The 25,742-nt window shown below is 36.9% G+C and overlaps 1 protein-coding gene across 2 annotated transcripts in view; it reads right to left on the bottom strand.

Annotated features, from left to right (window-relative positions):
• Positions 1-19,075: 19,075 nt before the first annotated feature.
• PAPSS1 (3'-phosphoadenosine 5'-phosphosulfate synthase 1) overlaps positions 19,076-25,742 on the bottom strand; it is a 39,702-nt gene continuing 33,035 nt past the window's right edge. The window contains exon 12 of one of the 2 annotated variants that reach the window (XM_038135686.1): positions 19,076-20,107. In XM_038135686.1, coding sequence (XP_037991614.1) covers positions 19,969-20,107 — 139 coding nt within the window. In that variant the 3' untranslated portion in view covers positions 19,076-19,968. The remainder of the gene's footprint in view (positions 20,108-25,742) is intronic. The other variant, XM_038135687.1, reaches the window with a different exon arrangement.

The following is a 25,742-nucleotide window of genomic DNA, read 5'->3' as shown; positions in this document are numbered from 1 at the left end:
AGGAAAGTGAAGAAGTACAAAGATAAATAACTTTGTTGAATTATAGGAGGGGGGGAGAGTTCATCTGGATTTTTTTTCCCAAGATATATCTCTCAAAATGTCCAGATTTTTTTCCATGTGTTAGTTTTAACATTGCAACACACAATTCACATCAGAGTCATGAGGTTTTGTTTTTTTTTTTTAATAAACCCTTTTGTTCTTCCCTTTTCTCCCCCAGGGTTCATAGAATAATTCAGACAGGATCTCTGAAGTTCATCTGATTCCCTGCTCATAGCAGGTTACTCAGAACCCTGTCCAGGGGAATTTCCAATATCCCCAAGGATGGATATTTCACCTCCTTTCTAAGCAACAAGTTTAAAAACTTGATTACTCCTTGCTGTGAATATGATTTTTGCTAATACCTAACAACTTCATTTGTTGCCACTTGTATCTGCTGCCTCTCAGTTCTTGCTATGAACCTGTTTGTCTTCTCTAAACCCTCCCATCAGGTAGCTCTGGACAGACACAAGGTCTCCCTTTAGCCTTCACAAAGGCTGAACAAAGCCAGCTCTCTACTCTTGTGCTTCATGTGCTACAGTTCTCTGATGATACTGGTGGCCCTCCCATGGGCTCCTTCCAGTGCCTGGCCACACTTGCTTCATGTTCTCCTTCATGTTTCCTAGGAATCTCAGGTCCTTTTTTGGAATAGTTGTCACTTAACCTTAAAGCAACAACAACAACAACAACAAACAAAACAAAACAAAACAAAAAACAAAACAAAAAAAAATCGTCATTTTAGGTAGGCACCCTTGTGAAAGATCCTACTGTTTTTCTTTAGCAGGGTCTTATAATTCTGTCAGCCCTCTTCCAGAAAAGCTTATATCTGGTCTGAAATTGTAGAGAGCTGACTGGGCAAAGATCCAGAGAGTCTCAAAAATGCCCTTAGAATACAAAAACTACAGTAACAGCACTCCTGCATGTGTTATTTGGGCTATTCTACCATAAACTGGCATGATGAGTAATAAATCAGGTATCTTTACTTTCAGTTCAATATCATGTCTTAATAATCATATTTCTATGGAAAACTGAATTGATTCAATGTGATTAATAAATAAGGACAAAAATTTAATTTGTTTCATTTACAAATAACTTTGGGCTGAAACAAAACTACTTAAAATGTTGATTTAAAAGGTCAGCTGAGCAATACTTATTATAGCCAAGGGACTTTTAGCTTACATAATAGCAAGACACAGGAGGAATTTATAAAGAAATTCTTTTGACAGAAAGGCCTTCTGGGGAAAAAATTATGCTATCCTCAACATACATGAAAAAAAGAAGTATCTATTATTAAAATATTTAAGCAACCTTTACAATGTATTTTTAAACATTTTCATCTTACATGTTGAAGATTTACATTCCTATGTTCACTTATTCAATTTTGCATGCCATAGATAAGTAAGTCTTCCCAGAGTTAACTCGCATAAAAAACTATGATACTTGTAGTAAAAGTAATGGAGCCAGGTGGTGTTCATAGGAATCTTCGACTTCCTCCCACAACTGTACCTAGCACTGCTTATCAAAATTAATCAAATCACCACCTCAGGCCTTGTTCTGAGGGTAAACAACAGCACAGTTTTCTTTCAGGCATGGAAAGAAAATAGAGGAATTCAAGAAGTTTATAAATCAGAAATGTACTTTGCATTTGTTTTTCATTACAGGATGCCTTATTACCATTACATTTTCTTATCTTGCCATGTTTTCTTCTTGTATGATACTTAAAGGCTGTAAGGTCTGGAAGCAGACTGCTTCCCATTTCACTGTGAAGCACAGTGGTCATTTCAGCAGGCATGTGCAATGGATGGCAGCAATAAAATAACCCCTGAGATCTTTGAGATTCTTATCACCCTCAATAATGGAATGTAATAACAGCACACTTTGGACCATAAGATTTTAAGAAGTTATTTTCATTTCAGTCAACTGAAGGCATCAGTAGGTATGACAACCCATACATCTGAAGGGACTCCCCAATATACAGAACACAGAGAAGAGGTATTTTAAGTTCTTGGACATCAAAAGTATGCAATAGTTTACCTGGATTTTACATAGATTTTTCTTCTTTTTTGTATTTTAGACATTTTTAATGCATCCCAAGACTCCACATTTTTAAGATTACAGTCTGTGGCAAAATAAGTTTCTTTTTCAGAATTAACAGCACATTTAAACATCCATAGTATTCTATACAGAACAGTTGGTACCAGTTTGTGTGTGAGACAACTGTCTAATGGCGGCATCAAAATCCATTCTTCAGAACCCTCAGGATTTTGATAAAGGGCTGTAATTGGGGATTTATTCAATTTGCAGTGTTAGGCTAGCCATGGAAATTACTCAGTTCCTTGTAAACAATGATTTCAAAGCAAAAAAAAAAAAAAAAAGCTTTTGGTTTCAATGGTTTCATCAGTCGGGAAAGGTAGTCTGACCCCAGCAAGGACAGGAATTACTTTTTTTACTAATCTCTGTCTTGCACCTACTTTATACTGCTACTGCTCTCTGTAATAATATCACACTGGCATAACAGAGCACATATATCCCAGGATTTTTATATAAATGTTTACTTTCCACTCATTTTCCTACCACCAGATTACAGTGGCCTAGGTAGGGGCTGGACCGTGTGGCTACAGCAACTCTACTATTCCAAAAGACCCCTGGATGTGCACTTTTAACTTGGGTTATTCCTTCTGAAAGAGAAGTAACTTACCATGAGGTAGTAGAGGTAAGAACTTGCACACATACACAATTTCCAGGGGCCAGCTTGTTCTCTCTCTGTGATAAAGTCATTCTGCTACCAGTCTGTGAGTTTGCACCACTGACCTCTGGGAGTGAATCAACGCTTTCCTTTTGAAAACACTGTACCCCAGAACTTGTCAGGCAGCAGTTCCACAGAAAACCATTAGTAAGAACAGTATGTTAAGAGGGCACTATTTGATATAAAACATTCAAGGATTTTGATATTTTTTTCACCCACAATGGAGAATCATTTGCAGTTTATGAGCAAGGATTTTCCAAAAATGAAGAGTTACAACCCTCTCCAAGCAACAAAACAACACAGCACTCAGGGCTGGCAGCCACCATGATAAATTTCAGCTGGGTAAAATTAGAAATGCCTCACATGTGGGAGCTTTGGAATTGACATTTGCCTAGTAAAAACGCTAAAATTCTATATAAAACACTTGTTCTGAGAGGTTTTAAAGTACCTCACTACCAAAGACATTTATTTCCATCTTTGCAAACTACAGTGAACCTGAATTTTTTCTTCAAGGCTTGGATTCATACTTTGTTACAAGAAACACTAATTTTCCTAACAGTTTTTTTGTGTTTTGGGTTTTCTTAATTTGCAGTTACATTTTCTGTTAGGATTAGGTAAACATCCAACCTAGAATTACCTTCCATCTTCATGTATTTCTTGCTGAAAAATCAAAGCATGCCTCTTCTAGGTTCTCTTGTTTCTCTGATATTCACAGCAAATGGTTGCTGACAATAGACACTGGAAAACAGCAAAAATTGCAGGTGATATCTTTCAAACACAAAGCCAAAGCAGTGTATTAGAACCATCCACACACGTGCATTTCACACTTGCCAAACAGAAGTGCAGAACGGATATTACTGTTTAATAATATGCACATTTTCAAACATCTAACAAGCCATTACCAACATTGGTGGGTAACAAAAATTTAAACTTAACAATGGTAAGCAGCATTATCTTTTGAATAAAATGGAGCTAAAACACAGTTTAGCAGTTTTAACCGTGAAATGAGGTCTCACTAGAACACTCTGCCTGCCTGCTGTTTATGACTTCCATATTCCAAGAGTTTTTCTGTAATGAAGCCACAAAACCACCAGGCATTTACCCCCATTGGCTTTTCTGGAGTTCATAGATGCATAATCAGGAAATAAGTTGTTCCACTTTTTACATCAGTATCCTACTTATGCTCCCCGTCAGCCTTATAGGGAAGAAAAATTTGGTCACATCTCAATGCTGCTGCAAGTCTTGTTCCTTTGTCACTGCAGTCAGAGTGACAAATGCAATCTGGGAACTTCTCATTCAGGACAAATTTTAGCAGACATGAATATTTTCTGCAGGGTCCTTCCTGTGGATCTGCTCTATGCCATTGAATAGCTCCACCTCATACCTACAGTATTTCACCTGGATTCTCCTACATCAATCCTTGTTTTGTCTAAAGCACCTTCCAAAGGCTTGTGGCCTTTTTATGAAACAAAGGAAAAAGAAATCATAGCATCTCTAGGTAATCTAAGTCATAATCATGCTAACTAAAAAATATGCATTCCTATTTCTCATTTTAATTTCTTTGACCAACTGGTGCTGTGTTTCTCTCTAGATCAGGATCTCTGTTCCTTCACAACTTTAACATAATTTGGGCATAACTCAGTTTCTTTTTGAATTAATTGAATGAATTACAGAGCATTTAAAATGTACTTCCAATTCATGTTTGCCATTTTTAAATTTATTTTGATCTTATTTTGATTTTTTAAAAAATTTTTCTCTCCTTTGCTAACCCGTGATAGAATCTAATGCCAGTCTTCATGGTTCTGTGGAATACCAGAATCCCACCCCCCATCCTAACACTGCTCCTGGTGCCTGTTCATAGAAGTTAACAACTGAAGCAGCCAATACAGTCACACTGCAAATAAAGTTGCAACATTTTTCTCACTACAACACAATAATAGATTTTAGTGATCACACTCTACAGCATTTGCATGCTATATTGATCATCCCATTATTTGAACCACAGTGCTTATGAGGCAGAAAAATAAACAGACAGAAAAAAAAAATCCAACAACATAAACCCATAAGATGAGCCTCATTGTGCTTGGCAACTATCAATTATGAAATGCTAAGGACTTCACAAGAGTTTTCTGAAACATAAGAATCTTGCATTTTGTCATTACTCTGTGGAGAAGGAAGGTCAGCTTTATTTTTTAGAAGGCAAAAATCTAAACCAGGGTTATGAAATAAATTACTAAAACTCATAGTTTTGCATGACAGTATATTTCATTTATTCTGAGAAACTTATCTCTCCCAAGCTCTTCATGAAGGTACAAAAGTCTTGATACTAATATCAGCTAAAAGACAAGCTAGAGCAATGGCGTTTAAAAAATAAACCCAAAACACCGCACTCCTCAATTGCCTTCCCTATAATTTTTAGCAATAGATAGAATTAATATCTTATAATCACTTCCATATTCTGCTGCCTTGAGCAATACAGGTGCCCAAAATGCAGATGAAACTTCAAGTTCATACATACTTTCAAAGGTCATGTGTTTTGGGGTTGTTCCTTTTTTCTCCTTTCTAGTAATCTAAAAGACCCTTGGCTATAAATTGTTCCTTCTAGCAACCACATGCCAGGATTTTGCTGGCTATTTTTATTCATTAATACCAGCTGCCTCACAGTGCCTGGATGTAACAGCAAAAATATGTATATATGTTTTAGCCATATGGCAAAAACTGATGAAGACCTTTTATGTAGGATAATCCATATACCCAGAGTGTATGAATCTCTTGTGCAAAGGCCAGACTAAAAGGCCTGTTCTCCACTTGAACCTTCAAGGACTCACATCACTACAAGTTTCTGAGCCAAATCCAAAAGTGCCTGTTTGTAATGCTCCCATGAAGTCAGAAGAACAACTCCAGCTTCCATCAGTGTGTATTTTCTGCTCAAGCGGTGAGCAGAAACTTCTGTCCAGAGGTAGAATTTACCATTGCACTTAAACATAAAAAAACACAGGCTTCTTTCTAACAACCATTTGTCATGATACACTTTGGTTCCAAAAGTGTTCTGCAGCTATCGTTGCTAAACAAATGAAGTTCACTTTGAGATTATCTAATACCAAAGTTTAACACATAGATTAAAATTAAAGTAGATGAGATAGTTGCAAAAATCATGTATTCAAAGCACAGGTTCTAAGAATCTAAAGTATTAAACAGAGTCAAGGACATTAAATGCTAGCACATGATCAAGTACAGAATGCTTTACTTCAGCTCGTAATAAGTTTGCACAAAAGAACAAGCTTTGTACCTCTTAACCACAATAGTCCTGAACACAGAATCATAGCTGCACATCAGAACAAAATAAAAGATCAAATTAGAGAAGCAAATGTGACTGACAAAAGAGTAACAAGAAAAGATGATGAAAAAAGTAATGGACGGGTTTATTCAGAGGTACTAGTGGGATCCTAAGATAAACTTATTCCTGGAAACTACGTTAATTTCTTTTTCAAAAGGTTACAGACTATTCTACATGACTTTTCTTTCCATTATGAACTTCCATTTCAGTTAATAGATTATTTTTTATTCATGACATTTATATTACGCAACAGTAGATCAGGATTTTTTTTGTATGCACAAGTGCATATATTCATGAGTTTTCTTTCATATCAGTCTACCGTTTCCTCCTTTACTACTGCCTCCAGGTATAAAACATTTCTTGTTAATATACCCTACATAATCTCTAGTATAGGAGAAAAGGACATTCTAGCCTTATGAAGTCTTGAGTATTCATTTGTGCTGCAACTTAATTAAAAAAACAGACACTGAGAAAACTCTTGTATCATCTGGGACATATTGTCTTCAAGATTTTCCATTTCTAAGCGTGGGACAAAGTTACACCTACTTGAAAGTCAATTACAGAATCATCAGATCATTAAGGTCGGAAAAAACATCCAAGATCATCAAGTCCAACTTTTGACTGAACACCACCATGTCAACTAAGCCATAGGACTAAGTGCTGTGTCCAGTTGTTCATCAAACACTTCCAGGAATGGCGACTCCACCACTTCCCTGGGCAGCCATTCCAATGCTTGACAATCCTTTCAGTGGATAAATTCCTGCAGAACTCCTCTGTGTTATAGACTAGAATTATTCCCTTTAAATGACACCAAACTGAATTGTAACAGATGATTAAAGGAAAGTTAACTGTATGCATTTTCCTCACCATACTCTCAGTGAATATCAAGCTAATTCAAACCAGGATTCTTCTACTCTGTGTAGAAGAGGAAAAAGTGGTAAGAGCTTTGCTTGAAGCATTTATGAAATCCTGAACAATAATAAAACCTAATAGTGGTGAAAGATTTTTACTTTTGGCTTAGCAGGGAAAGCTTTTCTCAGTGGTATTATCTATTCTCTCTGTGTCATTGTACATGCATCATGAAGTTAAAACGAACTATTGCAAACCCACATTGAGTGTGCTTCTCTGAGCTGGGATGATGTTCTCTTGAATTCTAAAAATTTTCCCTTATGTGTCAAATGTTGGCTTTGCTCTGTAGTGGTCATATTAAGAGGCCTAGGAGGTTTGTCAAGCTAACTTTGACAACTGAAGAGAGTAACCTGAAAGTGCTTAAAATACTATTCTGCATAATCCCTTAATATCCAAGGAACATTCCAACCCTGGAAAAGATACTGTTTGCCCTCCTTCACTGATTTTCATTCTACTGGTTTGCAATACTCCAAGCTTAGTTGCCTAGCAAATATCTTTCCCAGCGGTTAGCAAAGAATGACAGGATCTGAAAATTCATGTTTTACTGTTTCTGCCAAAGACTATGGCATCTGTCCTCTGCACAAAATATCTAGACTAACCAACCACTTGGCTGAGCAATATGGCATCCAGCTCATTCTTCCATAGCTGTGTTAGCCTGCAATCCTAACAGGGATAATCAAGTGGCTTTGTCACTGAAGAAAACAGATGAATTTCCACAGAAACATATGTTGTGGTTAAGACACTTTCTCTCTTTTCCCAATCTCTCTCTCCCTCTATCTCTCTACATGGATACACAAACACTTAAAAATACCTTGGTATTCCTTGAATGGGAACAACATTCAAAGAAAAAAAATGCTGCTCAGTTATCACTTCATGTAAAAAAAATATTAAAAGGCAGAGCTTTATTTTAAAAGAAGGTCTCTTGTATTTCTCAATATGTGATTTCTTTTAAATAACAGCACTAGAACTCTACAGAACTAATTCTGCAAACCAAAAAGCATCAGTAGCAAACTCAGCTCTTAAGCATAAATTAGGATAAAACTCGTCTAGTAACATGATTTAACCATACTTAGTACATCTTGCTCACCCATCAGGCATCTTGTCCAGTGGAAACAGACCAGCATATCTAGTGCACTTTTCCAATAAATGAGAAAAACATCACAACATCAAAAAATTCATGCAAACTTAGTTTGAAAATTGCTTCTAAAAATGGCTGAATATTTATGTCTGGTTTTAATGTTAATTGAAGTGGTTAAGCCACAAGTAAAATAGTTTGGTTCATGGGCGATAACTATAGTTTAGTAGAAATCCAGAGAAACCAATAAACCAAAATTGATGGAGGTTAGTTTGACAAGTTCTCCTGAGAAGCAATCAAAAGCCCTATCAAACTTTAGAAAGATGAGTCTAGTCTAATATTATCCCCCTTGTGCTCTGATGAAATTGAACCCTATAAAACTACATACCCTAAAAATGAAAATGCTGATTTTTTGTTTAGGACTTACAGTGAGAAAAGAATTATTAATTTAATGCACTATTTTCTTTATGACAGAAGTACCCTAATTTCATTACACTGAATGTATGCTTCTGTCAGAAGGAAATGAAACAAAACACAAAAAAAGCACACATAAGATACCTCCTTCTTCAGAAGATAAAATGGAGAGTAAAAAGGACCATGTTGCAAAAGATCTACTCTGATAAATATGACACTTCATGACTGTCTCCATAAAACAAAGCTCAAATAAGCCTGTAATTAAATACTATTCAGTTCCTGCTTTTATATTTGGGCAAAAGATCAGAGCAAATGCAAATAAGCATGTCACATATGAATAGCAGGTCTGGTTGGTATTTAATTTTGAGGAAGATTGATACAGTCCTGCTTATTCAGCAGAACTTTGCAAAGAGAAGATATTTATTCTTCTACAGAATAGAATAATTGTTCAATTCTCTATTCAATAGAGAATGTTCAATTTTACTAACTAAGACAGAAAGGGAAAAAGAAATCCCTCAGCAACCACTAAGTTTTCAACAATATTCTAATCCTCCAATTAAGTCAGTCTAATATACAAGACAGCAAGGCTTGTTCAGCAATGTCAGGAAAACACCAAGTACTGACTCCTGCAGTGAAACCACAATGCACTTTCTTTGCACTTACAGAATTACTTTTCCAGGGACAAGATTCACCTCTGAACATAAGAGGGCATCTGCCAGCACTGGCTGCCACAGAAAGTCCAAATGGCTTGAAAGCCTCCCAAAGCAAGAACATGCTTAAACAGCTGTTCCCGTAGTAGCCTGTTTTCACAGAAATCCATGTAGCATTTTGCACTTCACCCATTAAATTAATCCCAGAGCACGAGCACTAAGGGCAGATCTGCTGTTAGCCCACTGGGAATGACATCTTCTAATTAGTGTAAGGTCAACAGCCCTCAGAGAGGCTCTGACAGAGCCCAGAGACATGCTCATGTGTAATAACCATCAATGTGCAGATTAAGTGTTGTGTTTTCAGGCCGGGTTGAAAACAGTCATGGTACTAGAGACAAAGGAAAAATCTGAAGCATTAAGAAATTTACCACTTTACAAATGCACTTTTCTGTCTTCCCACAATTTAAAAATGTTATTAATTAAAACAAATTTAGTAGCTCTTGGATAACTGAAAATCATTTTTAAAGCAATTAATGGTGATACTTAGTTCTTTGAGCAAGATTAATCTTTCAGCTTTTATGCAATCATCTCTTTAATAAAGAAATCTGATTGAGACAAATATCAGTGAAAACACAAAATTCTCTTAGTATTTTGTCTGTATTGATTTGAAGTTTTTATGCTTTCCCATCCCCTGCACTCACTGCAGGATTGGCATGTTTCTACTTGGAAAAGAGAGAGCTTCTCTTTTGCTCTTTGTTTCCAGTGAAGCCTGTAAAAAACAAAGACTTTTTGCCTATTCCCCAGGTTTTGCATCAGTACCACAGATGGTGTTAGAACAGTTCTGTGAACATTTTGAAAATGAATTACTACTAGATGCAGGTTAATTATGTCATACTGCCAACAAAAAGTCCTTCCTCATTACCATGATTATTTATCATTTTACCTTGAAATACTGAGGAATCATGGCCTTTATGTCAGGTTAGTAGCATACAAGATTTAATCACTTTGATCTATGTTGCTCATCAGAGAAGTATTAGAGAAAACAAAATACAGAACAATGAAGAGATGAGGTCAAAAAATGAAGTATGTATTATTTAGAGACATTAAGAGAAAAAGGTAATTCAGAGCTCCTCACTTTCTTCAGTTCAACTGCTTCCATGTCACTTGAGCTTGTAGCATGTTTCCTCATTTTTGAGGAGAAACCACTCTCATTGTTGTACCAACAAAAGGAATGGCAAGAATAAAAAAACTACAAATAAATGCAGTGTTCTGCTCCCAGATCTGGCACAAGTTCTTTCAGCCGGCTTCAACTATGCCTTGCCGCTAGGTGTTCCACAGATAGAATCTTTTATAACCAGAGCTAGAAGCAATGGAATTAGAGCAGTCACAAGTATTGCAACTGTCTTTACTATGTGGCCACATCAAAAGAGCAGTTTCTGCTGAATATGGAAATATCCCAGGATATCTGGAGCTAAAGCTGTTGAAGAAACTAAGGTTTACTGGGTTTGTTTGGGAGGGAAATACCTTTCTTCACACTAGCTCCTATGACACTGTGTTTTGTACTTGTAACTTAAACAGCATTGTTAGCACACCAGTTGCTGTTTCTCAGCAAGTAGGCTGTTGACTGGAAGCTGGGACATAAAAAACAGCAGCAGAAGCAGAGAGAGATGGTAAACTAGGACATTTTGGTTTATACTACAGTATCTTGTTTTCAGCTCCACATATATGACAAAGGAGAGGGGGAAACCACACGCCCAAACCACAGACCACAAAAAACATGCTCCAGAAATAATAAAAATAGCAAAGCTCACTGAAAAGCATGCTCAGGAAACCCAAAAATTCTGACTGTGAGAGAGACTCAGCAATTGCCACAGTTAGGAAGCAGATGAGCCCAAAGAGAAGCAGTTCCTGGAGCCCCTACAGTCCAGGTAAAGTCAAAGTATGAAAGGTCAAGGCCATCAGGTCCAAGACCAATAATCTCAAAGCAGCCAAGATTAATGCACAACCACATGGCAGACAATGCTTGCTTTTCTAAAGAGAAAGGCAAATAGAAAAACATTAATACTCTACATTTTCTTCTTACACAGACAAGGCTCAAGATATTGTGTAGATAAGACTATTCTAGATGAATATTCTACCAGAGAAATAGAGGTATTTACTTTGGCTCCAACTCAGTAGGTAGTGCACAAGAGATCCAGTCCCAGAGTACGGGGTCTCAGTTCCTCTTTACAAACGTGCTAACCCCTCAAAGACTGCCTACTCAATTTATAATACTTTTTTTTCCTCTTTATTCTTGTTTCTTTGACATCTGTACTTTGTAATTTTACATAGACAAAATTAATGACAACTTGTTAACTGTTCTTGTAGAGCAATGGTTTAAAACTTGTGAGCTGCACTTCCCCGAAGGGTTCATAGACCACCATTAAAAGATGACAGGCTGACTGATGTTTACTAAAACAAACAAAAACCCCCACGTAAACAAAAAAACCCCTACACATCTGTAATAGTCTGCAAACAAAACAGAGACTGTATGTTCCTTTTATATTGACCCTGACCAACATCAGAAACTCCATTGTCACAGAACACCCTCCAGTTCTTTCTCTCAGTTTGCACAGTTGACTGATGAAACTGCATGAGTTCCCTTTTAAACTGTGATGTTTCCCTCAAAACATCCAAGCTGAGAAAATTTTCGGACTGAAACAATGATAGTATCTTATGAGAGAAGGAAGAAAATGATTCAAGAGGGGAATATACGCTGTTACAATATCTGTGAATGTACGATGTTTCGTTAAAACTACACGCGGAGATGGAGCAGACATTGAAAATTCCACAGGAATCATGAAATGCATAATAAATTCATACTGCAAAAAGTCCTCTTCCATCTGGAATTCTTGACATTAGTGGTAGTCTCCCTGGGGAGTATACACAGTCAAAACTCTGGGTTTTAGCGGGCAGACCCTCTTTAATTTGTACTGATCATTTTGTAAGCTGCATTTTTGTCTTTATTTGGCTTGTTAAGATAAGTCTGTTTCTTTGGAAAACCCAATTGTGTCACATTTTAAAAAAAAAACCAGTGGCTTATTCCTTTTCTGTCAAAATAAAAGCTCTATCTAGGTCAACATTCTGTTGCAGACTAAAAGAGAAAAGCTCAGGAGGCTCTCAATACAGTCAGATCAAATTTTTAACAGGCAGACAGATCTTTCTTGAATTTACACTGATGAACATCAGACATGTCTTCCAGATTTTTAAAGTCAGAAAGTGAACATGGAAAAGAATCTACTTCCTCAAGGTCCACAGACATGTAGGATAATAATCAAACCAAGACTGCATAGAGAGGCTGAATTTTCTTTCATTACTTACATGGTTACATAGGAAAATCTCAAATGAGGAATTACTGCATACAGGTGAAAAAAATCATATTTATTTGTTTGCTTGTTTGAAACTGTTTAGCACAGGATTGGTCTAGATTGACCAGTATTTTCAGTTCTTTGCCAGTTCTCATTCAGCAAGTTCTCAAACTGAAGACAATGCAAATGGTTGAATAAGAGAGAGGGAAAAACATTGGTCCCCTATCAAGGAGGAACATTTGCATAAATCAGAACTTCTGTGTTTCATTTTTCAAGGAAATTAAAAATGTGCACATGTTTTAGGTAGAACATGCTTCTTTAAATTTGCATTTGAACCTTAATTGTGATTATAGGAAAAGCACAATATTCTTTTGAAGTGCTGGTTGCTCTCACCCCACCAGTGGGGAGGTTAGGGGTGTACAAAAAGCTGTGAGCAGACACAGCCAGGACAGCTGACCCCAGCTGATCCAAGGAATATCCCATACCATACAGCAGCGTGCTAAGCATAAAAAGAAAGCTGGGGGAAGAAAAAGGAAGGAGGCTTACATTCACAGTGATAGTGGTTTTCTTCCCAAGAACCCATTACACAGGATGGAGTCCTGCTTTCCTGGGAATGGCTGAACACCTGCCTGTCCATAAGAAGCAGTGAATGAATTCCTTGTTTTCTCTGCTTGTGTGTGTGGCTTTTGCTCTAGCTATTAAACTGTCTTTACCTCAACACACAAATTTTCTCACTTTTACCCTTCTGATTCTCTCGCCCATCCAGACATGGGGGAAGTGAGTGAGCAGCTGTGTAAGGCTTTAGTTGCCAGCTGGGGTTAAACCACATGCTACAAGATGTGGGTTTTTATTGTCAGTGCTTGAATAAGGTTATCCTGGATTTCTCCACCACCAAATCACCGTCTTTAAATACACTTTTCTCCAGCCCGTAAAGTATTTGAAAAGAAATCCTCACAACACGAATGAATCCCTGAACCCAAGGCTAATACAAAAAAAGGAAAGAGTTAGAGTTGTTGTAATAGTTGATGAAAATTCCCCAATCTCTACATGAGATTGATGTTTAGAAGACAATTTTGTACAGAAGGGAAAATGATCAAACGACAATAAGCAAAATAGCCAAGAATAATTACTGAGAAAAACTTTAAAACTTAAATGTTCTTTGCAAATCCATTTCATGGCAGAGCTCAGAGTGTCCATGTATTTAAAAATACTCACAGCAAATCAGAAAAACTATGAAGAATCACTGCTATTCTGAGTGTCTCTAACTACCAAGTAAGGAATACACATTTTCTGTTTTCAGGAAGAGGGAGTAATTTTCCTTGAAGAAATTAGGAACAAAGGAGTTATAAATAACTGTCTCTAATGAAGAAGTGTCAATAATACTTAGCATTTTGCACTGTACTTATGATGTTGGCTCTGATGATATGTTTATGGCTCTGCTGTCACATAGTATGATAGGAAATTTTTGCTCATAAACTGAAACACTGTATCTTTCAGACAGTTTATATTTAAACTAGGATGCAGTAATAACACTAAACTTTTTCCTAGTGGAAAGTTAAACATGAACTTGCCTCATAATTGCCTTCATTGTCTGGAAACAATTGAATCAAATCATTAAAATATTGTTTTTCACAGGTCGTAGATGAACTATAAACAAGGCAGAATTCAATAACACATGAGCAATCCTGCAAATAACCTTCCATTGACTAATCAAGTACAGTTTTCCATTCTACAGCAAGCAGCCCATTTGAACCCAATCTTTAAGGGTAAAGGAGTTTCTTCTGCTTCCACTTAAGTCTTTGAGAGAACTGTCGATGAAATCAAATTAATAAAACAAAGCCTAAATAATTTCTCATTCTCTAAGGAGCACTATTGAAATCAGAGAAATGTTTCCATGTTAAGAGTAGGTTTATCCTGAAAAAACTGTCAGATTTTGTAATAAATAAAATGTATCAACAATGTTCAGGGAACATTTACACATGGATACTGGTGTCTCTCATCTGTCTCATCACAATTGTTGCAATGAACTTTACTGTCAAGCATTACAAAAATAATTGATTTAGACCCCAGCAATTCAGGCACAAGTCATCTGGGTAGAAAGCCTGGGGATCTGCAGGTGCTCAGCAATATATAAAAATTCACAGCTTGGACTGGAAGGGTTTTTTTTATATGCACCATAACTGCTGCAATGAGATGAAAATAAATGGATATGGCCAAAATATTTGTATTCCTCTCATATAATGAAATTTATAATGATGAACATAGGACTCCACAGAAAAAAAACAGCTTTGCTTGCAGAAGATAAAAGCAAAATTTGGGCACTATTTCCAGCCGAGTAAAGTTTATACTGAAACTGATATATTTTCCTCACTTTATACATAAACAGGTATCACTCTTCAAAGCATTGTATAGATGGATTTTAACATGACAGTCGGGTGACTACTCTTTTACTGGATCCAAGACTACTTGAGTTTTATGGCATATAAAATCTCTGTACTCTCTGCTTAAAGTTGGAGCCACTAACAGTCTAAGAATTCCAGATGTGGCTTTAAAGCTGTGTTTTCTAGCTTTCAGTGCAGTTGCCTTTCCCCCTCAACTTCAAAATTATATCAAGATGAGGTTTGTAGGGCAAACAGTTCTGGAAACACTGAATGCATGATTCTGGCTCATGAGCATACATAACCTCCATAGAGAAGAAAAAAAGTGATTTTAATAAAGACTAAATAATGAAAAGGGATACAGGTAAAAAAAATTAATACCACAAGAACAGACACAGAGCTTGAAGGAAAAACAAAGAAACCCCTTCAATGGACACTTCAAAAGCCTAGTAAAAATCCAGCTATATTCAAAAAGTTTTTTGTGAATGAAAAAGCTAATTTAAAAGAGGCACTGCTAGTCCAGCCCTCAGGCTTTCTTCAAGGCAAAAACAACACAAATGAGCAAAAACTTTTGCACAGTCACCCTTTAAAATCACATGTTTACCTGGCACTTGTTTAGCTGCTATCAAGGAACTCTCATATCCATATAATTGGAAATTTAAATTTCCCCTTAGCAGTCTAGCTTCTCAGCTCCATCTGTAAAAAACCAAGCATAGGGGAAAAAAAATGGAACCAGAGTCACTCTTCTCTTTAATAGCAATTAAATCAAGAATTTTGGTAAGTAAGTTTCAAAGATCAAATCAAAGACAAACAAAATACTTATTCTGAGCTGTCAGTTGCTTTCATTGCAGTGTTTAATTTGGCCAACTCACTCCAGGCTGAAGTCCCTGGCTTTTTACAGGTGATGGTGAAGGGATTCTATGTCAGGTTTGAGTAGAATACCATCTCTACACATTTCTTACAAAGATTCTAACACCACAGGAAATCTCATTCCTATAGACATACATACAAAGTTAGATGAAGATCCAGTTTCCATCTTCTTTCTTCCCTATCAATTCTCCCATATTAAGTGAAGGATTAGTTTTACCTTTCCCTGTTTTTGGAGATGGTGCCATAGATGATGTAACAGATCTTCTGACTCACAGGGAAGCAGAGATGAGAGTTTTTTCTGTGCTCCTACAATCTCTAGCATGATAACTGTAAGGTTCATGGCTAGAGATAAAAGTAATGTTAAAAGTTACACACACACACACACTTGTTGAAGCTGTCAGCATTTACAGGGAAAGGCTGTAATACACTGGTTAGCACCTTTAAACACTTGGGGAGGAAAAATAATCTGGACTACACTGTTAATATTTGTTTATGACGCTCAGAGTAACTTTTATTCTTTATCTAGCATGGAAAGACAGGAAGTTTCATGCTTTGAATGACCCACTTATGAAACTTATTAAAATTAGGGAAATATGAAATGCAAGAGAGGGTCAAATTCAGGCAAATTACAGTACTGACTACATAGGTCATGGCCTTGTCTATTTCCACGACCACTATGCCAAGACAGCCTCTCATTTCTTTCCCCTTCTGATTTCTACTGCATTATTTGAGATGTAGAAGCTTGATTAGCTCCAAACTGCATCTGAAAAACAACTTGGGACCTAGTCTGCATTCTCCATTTTGTATCTCTAATGCACTACTGAATTGCTAGTGCTTAGATTCCCTATTGAAAGAAAAAAATCAGAAATCAGCCTCCACGGCATTTATCTACTATTTTTACATCACAACCTGTAGATCTTTATGTGAAAAGTTACCCTGAATATTCATATCAGTCAAAAAAAAGGCATAAAAGAATTCACAAAGGAAAAAAAATGAATTCTCAGACATGAAGTCCTTTAGAAAAAGTTTCTATTTTCTTTAGTTGCTTATGGGACTGCAGGAATTACTTCACCTAGGAGATGCAGTAATTTTGTACTATTTATTTTAAGGTTTAGGGTTTGGTAATCTCCACCTACCTTGTTCATGTTGTAATTTGAAAAGCTGACTATGTTTGTATAAGCCTTACGGATCAAGAGTGTTACTACTTTCATAGATCACTTGCCCAATACACCAGAATGATCCTCTGGAAGAGAATAATCATCTCAAAACTGTACAAAAAGTACAGGATAATTGCCATAAAATATCCTGTACAACAGTAGCAGGTAAAGAACCATTTATAAGGTAAATTAATGTAGAGGCAGAAAATATGAGGCAGGGGGAACACTTTGACATTTCTCATCTTAATGAACAGGGTAAAAGTCTTTGTGACTGCTGAATAACTTTTAGAAAGATTACATGCTTGGAAGTTGGATTTTGTTGCTCTTTGTAACAGCACACCTATACAACTGCTTAGATACATGATTCTCATACATAGCACTATTTTTCCAGTTTAAAAAAATTGTTTTAGGAAATGAAGAAGCAAGACCATGTAGCTTTTTATTTTTCCAGCTGCAAAATTAGGTCCTGCTTACATTGATCAAATGTAATCCTATAAAATGTAGTCCTATCCTCATATGAGATCACATAGTGATCCATGGATCACATTATTTCTGTTGCATGGCGTGTCCTGATGTCACTGCTCTTTGGTGCCAGAGCAGGTGGGAAGGCACGTGTTTGGTGCAACCACTCTCACCTCATTAGTTCTGCTGCTGCCTCTGGAGAACCCCAGCTGCTGTCTCAGAAGCACCTCAAATGCCCTAGCACCCTTAATGAAGCTGAACCTACTGCTGAAAGCAGAATGTTAGGACTTGTCACTGAGAGAAGGCAGGGAAAAGCTAAAGAGAGACACTGGCAAAAGAATAATTTTTGGTAGGATAGGCCTTTCTTGTAAGGATGGCTTCCTCAAGTATGAACTCTACAGTGAAAACTCATATAATACAGGAAAATATTGCTGTATAGAGCATGTCTTGCCTACAAATTGATCAGATGCTCCTGTTCCAAATTAGCATTATGCTGGGAATACTGTGGCTTTAAGTTCACAAAAGACTGCAGCTTCTTTAATACAGAGCCCTCCAAGAAATGTTTTGCAGAAGCACTATAACAACAACGTGAGTTACGTCTAGAAAACGAGATCTGCTTGTTAGCACTGTGTTAATCTGCTTGAAGGCATTCCTGCTTCTAAATTCACTTCACAGGATGATTCAAATTCACTTTCATCACTTCCATTTGTTTTCCAGGCTTTATATAGCATTTTAAAAACATAAACTTCTGTAGACATTCACCTGTGTTTGCTATTCTGTCAAAATATTATCTTTCATCACAGCTAGCAAAAGAATCAAACCTGACAGCAAAGAGCTCAAACTGCAACTTCCAACAGCAAATCCCATTTTAGCAGCTGACAACTCTAGTTCACCTTCATGGTTAAACTTGAAGTTTTGCATGAACAGCTGCACATGGATGAACAGACTCTTCTGGATTTTATTCATCCTATTTATTGATACAACCTAAAAAGAAAGCCAAGTTTGAAGAAAATCTGTTCAGTGATTCTGAAGAAATAAGCTTGACACTACTAAAACCCAGTCTTAAGCAATTGTGGTTTGCTAAGAAACAAGCCTCTCATTTTTTCCCAATTCCACCTTACTGTCTATTAGAGGAAAGAATTCCACTAAAAAATACATTCTACATCTCTTCAGAGACAGAGGAAGAAAAGAGGTCAGCCTCAAAGAATTTGTCTTAAATGCTACTGTGAACAAGTAAACAAAGACTGCAAGTAGCATTCATCCTATTCATTACACAGATCCCCTCATCACAACCTTCCTGGCATCAAAAAAATCTAGATGAACACACGCCTCATCCAGTATCAACATTCTAACAACAATTTTGAGCTGGTTCTTCCTATATACAGTGTTTAACAAGAAAAAAGTAAGTTTCTGTGACAAGGTTATGCCATAGTTTCTAGCTAATAGAGGTTATGACTGTTCCACTGATTACCTGCAAATGCTTGAAAAGACACCAATAGGTCAGTGTTACTTTACACATGAAGAAGTGTTTTACTTCTAATTTCTTATGTTTCTTCAGGATTTTTGAAGAATCCTAAAAGAACATGTGCTTTGTCTTTAAAGCAAGCAAAGCTGCCTCACAAGATTACTCTTTGGAGACCTTGAAAAATAGACAGAAAATTAATATCTGAACAAAGCATTTTTACCACAGGAAATGCCAAAATCTAAGGATTTTCTTTATTTTTCTTGCAATAATTAAATGTGAAATTAAGTGTGGGCTATCATGCTTTTAAAAAAGTTTTAGTAGGCTTATTAAGTATATCGGGACTCAAAAAAGTTACATCAAATGAAATAAAACATACCTTACTGACACCTATGGCAGCAAGCATATACAAAAACAATATGTGAATTTGTTAACAATTGAAACTGAAAATTAGATATTTTCTTTTATTCATTACTTGGCCATCTTGACAGGTCCAAAGCAGAAGAGAATCAACGTACAACTCAATAAACTCCAAAATTAAACAAAGAAAGCAAAATTTTAATTATGCTACATAAAAAAACCCTTCTGCTTTTTGATTACATATAGTCAGAAATAAATTTTAAGTGCTTCCGGAGATTATAATGATGAGATAAAGATGAAGACACTTTTACAGATATTTTGAAACATTCGTTACTTTTTTGATTTATAGATAATCTATCCATAGTTAAAGGATTAACTCTTACATTTTCTCCTACAAACTACTAAAACCAGACACTACCCAGCAGCTTAAATAACATATGAAAAAGCTGCATCTATTTAACAGCTGCAGAACTCAGGACAGAGGCAGTAAAATATAAAAAAAAAAATACAGGAGTTAAAAATCCTACTGCAAGAATATTAACTGTAATAAAAGAGAAGACATTAAAACCAGCAGCTAGTTAGGTGCCAGGACATAATAGAACCCATAAGGGCAGGCAAAGAATGATGCTAAGTTAGGAAGAAAGAGTCTGTTTTCAGAGAACTTCCTGACAGACACCACAACAAAGCAACATCAATGGTGACTGTGTGGTCCCCTTCTCGTAAATAAATCAGGCGTCAAAGGTTGATCTGCAGTTAATAAGAGGCCTAAGCCTTCTCCAAGGATTTGTAGTATTCTGTCAGCACAGTCCAAGCCTTGGGAGCCATGAAGCCTTCCGGTGGGTTTTGTCCTTCCCGAGCCAGCCTGCGCATGCGGGTCCCCGATATAAAATCAAAGTCTTCATGGCTGAGAGAGTAGGGGTGGAGGAAAAGGGAGGGAAAAAAGAACATACTTTAAAATCAGGCAAAGTTGCTCATATTCCTTTTACTTTCTTGATACTTTATACATTTTTTCTTGGGAGCATAATGCTCTATAGCAGCTGTCATTTCAAGGCCAGCAAATGCCAGTAAATCTCAATATAAATCCTCTACAATATTCAGCTTTGGTAACTCCTGAGGTTTTAGCAGCATGGTGCAACTGAGCCCCTGTGGACTGAATTCAGTCTGGGCTCCCATTGAGCCTGGCTTGCCCTCTGTGAGGAAACAAACTCCTGTTGAAGGAGAACCATCTACTCTGCCTACTGTCTGAGCCCTCTGCCAAGGCAACAGCACCCATCCTGATTTACACCTTGCCTTGGCAGAGCAGGAGACCAGCCTGATGAGCTGGCTGAATGTTTCTGTGCTGGTTCAAGGAGGTCATTTCAGAGCCACTTGAGAATGTGTAAAAAAAAATTGTACATCTTAGTGAGGGACTGTTTGGAGAACAGAGAAAATAAAAGCCTCAGAATCTAGAGGCAACGTTCCCAGCTGTGCCTCTGCAAGACACTGAGCACACATATACATATTTATGCATATCAATAGCATGGCATATACAATTCAAAATAAAGAGAAAAGCAATGGAATAATAAAAATACCTTCCCCATAAGATACCTTTCCCCTAAAAAACAAAATTCAGTTGGACAAATGCAAAACTGAACACAGATCAGGATTGTTTACCCTTGTTAACTTAAGATTGTAAATTATTATTAACTTCTCAGGTATGTAGTCATAAGCAGCAAAAGCTCCACAAATTAAATTACTCCTCACAGGACTGAAAAAGTAAAAGCAAGACAAGAATGCCAGAGTTCTATCAAATGCTCCAAGGGAAAAAAATATGTATTTCTAAATTAAATATGCAATTTTACTAATGCCATTCACTCAATTTGCAACATGTATGCATTACTCATTCTTCACTTGTCTGTTTGAAATAAAAACCAAGTATTGATCTCAGATGTACATGCCTTAGACAGAGACAGGAGCCAAGTGTGCACATCAGAGGGCAGAACTTGGCTCTAAGTGCTGGTCTGTGCTCAGTAGGGTATGGAAGTTAGCAAGATGCAGAAAGCATTCCACAGTTCCCTTTCACAATAACACTAGCCCCATAACTTTTTGATTTGGACTGTATGCATTTACACACCAGCACTGTCATACATGCTCTTTTCTTGTTGCTCTAAATTTGGGACTGTGGGTTCCTGAAGTGTCACAAGACAAAAAAACCCTACTGTGCTTTAGTCCTGCAAAATATAAATCACATAAAAATGAATATTTAAACTTGGTGTAGCTCCATGGGAGAAAAAGTTGGCACTGCTATTTATAACATCTGAAAATTTTATTCCTTAGCAGAGAGATGTCTGCTGTTCACTAACACTGCCTGAAGGTAACTTGAGTGCTTTGCAAAGAATTATTTATATAAAATATATGTGGGGAAGTGATAAATCTGGTTAATTCTGTCAAAAAATACCAAATCTTCAGATGATCAGGAAGAGAAGAATAAAGCAAGTACCATGAAGTGTCTCCATGTGCATTTTCTCCACATGAAAGTTGGAGCATTTTAAAAAAAAAAAGATGCTTTATTTCCACTTGTTTCTTAAGTTTTCAGAAAAGCACTCAACTTTGTCCCATTCCCTGGAAGTGAAATAATGGTACCAAACTACTACATTTAGATATGTCATAGAGGTTTGCTTCAATAACACATACAACTCCTTTAGCTGCTTCTTATCCCTAGTTGCACAAAAAGCAGGTAAGAAGCAGAGATACCAAGGAAGAGAGAAACATGAAGCTAAAGAGATCTATAGAAACTACAAAAAAATGAAACAAAGAAAGTGAGTGAGCTTCCTATCAGAAACAGAGTACATTCAGCATGACATAATACTTCTAGAAATGTTTCCAAAATGCTATTAAAAATTAAAAATGTACTAATGATGTCCTCACGTTATCCTGAAGGTCTATTTTGAAAGGGTTTTTCTTCAAAAAAAAATTACTTCAATTAGTAATTGCTAAAGTAACTCAAATGGAGCCTTGGCAATATACACACAACACGACAGTATTTTTTGCCTTTTTAAAAAATTATTGCATTTACAAATTTCAATAAAATTTCAGAAACTGAGATTCCTGCTAAGGAGAAAAACCTTATCAGTACTGTGACCACTGTGACATGACGTGACTCACAAGCATTTTGAAATAAAACCTATCAGTATGAGTAATTTGCTTTAGTAAGAGATAGTAAAAGGCGTCACCAAGAAATTTCATTCAGAGTGAATTTTGAGGACATTAAGAGTTACTCTTTATAAGGTGGATTTGAGTGCAACATGAGAGGGGGAAACATTTGACCATTAAAGATGCTATAAAAAAAGTCATTCAAATTCCATTCTTGTCAGATTTGAAATGACCCTCAATGAAACTTACTACAAGCCTTTTCTGAGTATGGCATTTAAGTGCCTTTGAAAATTTTACTCAGTAGCTGCTGGAATCAGCTTTCTTTTAGCCAAACTGGATGCTACTAAATACTTGTAACATTGACTTGACTTTTTACTGCCAACTGAGTTTGACTGGTACTAACACAATACTTTGTGCCACTGTAAGTAAAAGCATTCTCCAAAAAGAAAGAGGAAAAGAAGGCAGAAAGAGAACCACAACAAAAATTTGTCAACAGAAAAACAGTCCTGAAACATTTCACATTGAGGACTGGTATTTGCTCTGTGGCATAGCATCTACTACACTCACAGTGTGGAAAAAACCATACCTACACACACTGTGAAACTTTCTTACTTATGAAGGACAGGGATTTCGGAGACCTTACAAGTCCTGTGACAAAAAAAGGACACCGTTAGCGTGCAAGTAGGAAGTGACTGCCACAGGCCTACAGGGAACCTCCTGTGCTGGACCTCTGAGGTGTCAATACAGTGCATTGATACAGTAACTGGAGAGAACATTTCTTCTGCTTCAGCATTATTCCCTACGAATTTAATCTAAGTATAGACAACATTACATAGTAGATTTTTCATCTGGGAGCACTAAAGATCAGTCATAATCTTGGGAACCCTGACCTCTTCTCAAGTATGCGCAAATGATCTTCTAGGAATTCCCATTCTCTGTGAAGGGCAATGTCTGGTGCTCTCAAGGTCTTAAAGAATTACTCTTGAATACAAGACTCATGATAAAAGTACAGACCATTCATTAACAGTTTCGCTTTTTTTTTTCTTTTTTTAGGCAAATAGAAGAATAGGGAAATAAAACAATAACATGACTTATTCACCCTGGTTTGTCTTCAAAACAACTGTGATGTTCTACTCAGCTAATAGACTTCAAACTAATTTCTGGGACAATTCAGTCTCCTTATCTGGGATCCAATTCTAACCTTAAACCCTTTCCAGAAGGACTTTCTCTGAATTTAAATCTGCCTTTGCAGCATCAAGTCATGACTTACACTGTAACTCTTACAGGAAGTCTACATTGTACCTTGGGAATCAATGTCCCATGATGCCGACTGAACCAGCTAGTGCCAGCTAGGTTTAAATCCCAACCAGCCAGGAACAAACTGTTTGTGAAATTAGAACACAATATTGTGATTAATATCAACATATGAAAGCAAATCCTTTCCTAATTCCTTTCTGACTGGCAGGAGGGTTTAAGTCTCCTGGCCTGATGCAGAGCTTCAGTGTATCCTACGTTATGTACTAATGGCAATTGAAAAAACATATTTTACATAACTAAAATGTAAGTGTGCTCATTGCAGCCTCTTACTACCACTTTAGAAAACAAATTTGAGAAGAGTATGTACTTAGTTGGAACAGCTCCCCTATAAGTATGATTTTATAGTATTAAAGCAATAATGGCAACCATATTAAGGTCCCGGGAAAAAAAGATATAAAGTTAAAATCTCTCTCCTTCACAGATACCCATGCCTCCTTTACATTTTATAGATAGCATGAACAATCTGCTCCAGTCACATTACTTATGGGTTTCTTTTAGCCAAAATGTTCTCTTTGGTTTTCTTTCAGGAAAAAAAAAAAAAAGTAATTTAATTCCAGACACTGTTGTGGCTTTTTTAATTGCCAGACTAATTTCCTTTCTTAATTGAGTTTTTTCTCAGCAGCAGTCTGTGGCTGCATTTTATAGGACTGATCTTCCATAAAGAATTGGGAATCTCTGCTCACAAAACCAACTTCTATTATTAAGCTACCAATCCAAAATTACACTTGTCTGTGGTAACTGTTTGTGAGGCCTTTTTGGCTGAAGAAGCACACTAACTGATTTTCTGAAGGAATTTCAGGAATTTTCTGAAGGAATTGGGTAAGCATTTTTTTTAAAGGGGGGGTGGGTAGTGGTGTTATTTGTTGGTTTCTTGGTTCTTTGGTTGTTTTCTTTACACTTCACTAGTTGTTCACAGGTCAGATGTTCATTTTTAATTACTCCATTTTAACTAGAGTTCTTCCAATAAACTTTTTTGAAACACATTTGGATATATTCAATTACAGATCAAAAATTTTTTGAAATCTAAAAGTGAAAAAACTGACAAGGACTGTAACAATATTCATGCTAGCTTTTATATGCATTAATTCAGAATTCTATGCAAGTGGAAATGTTCAAGCTTCCCACACAGAAACTCAGATAGACTTTCTATCTGACTTGAGCAACAGCAAAAACGGCAATTTTATTTTTATTATCTTCATTTTGACTAAAGGGAAAAGAAAATTAAATTAGCTCTACCTGTGCTGCTATACATCACTTCAAATGCATCCTCAAATCACTCTCCTAGATCTAAGTTTCAGACAAATTGTTTTTCAAGAAATAAGTTTCAAGAGTTCAGGTTCATGAGGTGCTAAACCTAGTTCTAAGATGTCCAAGAAAAAAATGTAAAATTGTGCTGGCTTCATGATGTAAAACATGAATATAATTCCAAGTCATTGGTTGTTCATATGGCTTAATATTCTGAAGAGTAACTTTATTTAAACAATTTATAAAAGTTAAGCTTTGTGCATCACTTTGCAACTATAGTTGCTGTGCAGCTGTTACAAAGGCTTTCAGGTCAGCCTTTCCTTACCCCCTTTCCTCACAGACAATGCTCTGTTATCCTGAATGCAACCAGGATATTTTTGCCTTTCCTCCCTGACAGGGGCCAAGTGACTTCAGCTTCCACACAGCACCACAGCAGCTCAGCACTGTTAACCAGCAGCACAAGGTCCTGACACCCCAAGTCAGCAGTCTCCAGACTGGTCCCAAGCAGCCACTGGGTCAACTGAGACTCCACGGGCAGCACAAGTTCTGCAGGGTACTCCCAGAAGTGAGAAACAAACCTATACCAAAGCACAAAACTGTGCTTGTGTGGTCACCTTTGGGAGCAGAACACCTTACGCACAATAACCTCTTGGAATCACAGGCAGCACACCAGAGAAGTGAGGGCCTTTGGCACTAATTTGGAGGCAGGGCCAGTGTAGGCTGTTTGGTACTTCCCAGACTTGCCAGCAAGGTCATGAGCAGCTCAGGCACAGCCAGATCTCACACAGTTGCCCAGCACCTTACTGGAGGCAGCTGAGCAGTGGCAGCCCAGCCTCTGAACACCC

This window comes from Motacilla alba, chromosome 4 (genome assembly GCF_015832195.1).
Source record: "Motacilla alba alba isolate MOTALB_02 chromosome 4, Motacilla_alba_V1.0_pri, whole genome shotgun sequence".
Classification (NCBI taxonomy): domain Eukaryota; kingdom Metazoa; phylum Chordata; class Aves; order Passeriformes; family Motacillidae; genus Motacilla; species Motacilla alba.
Note: the sequence above shows the minus strand (reverse complement) of the source record. Positions and strands in the feature narration are given on the sequence as shown.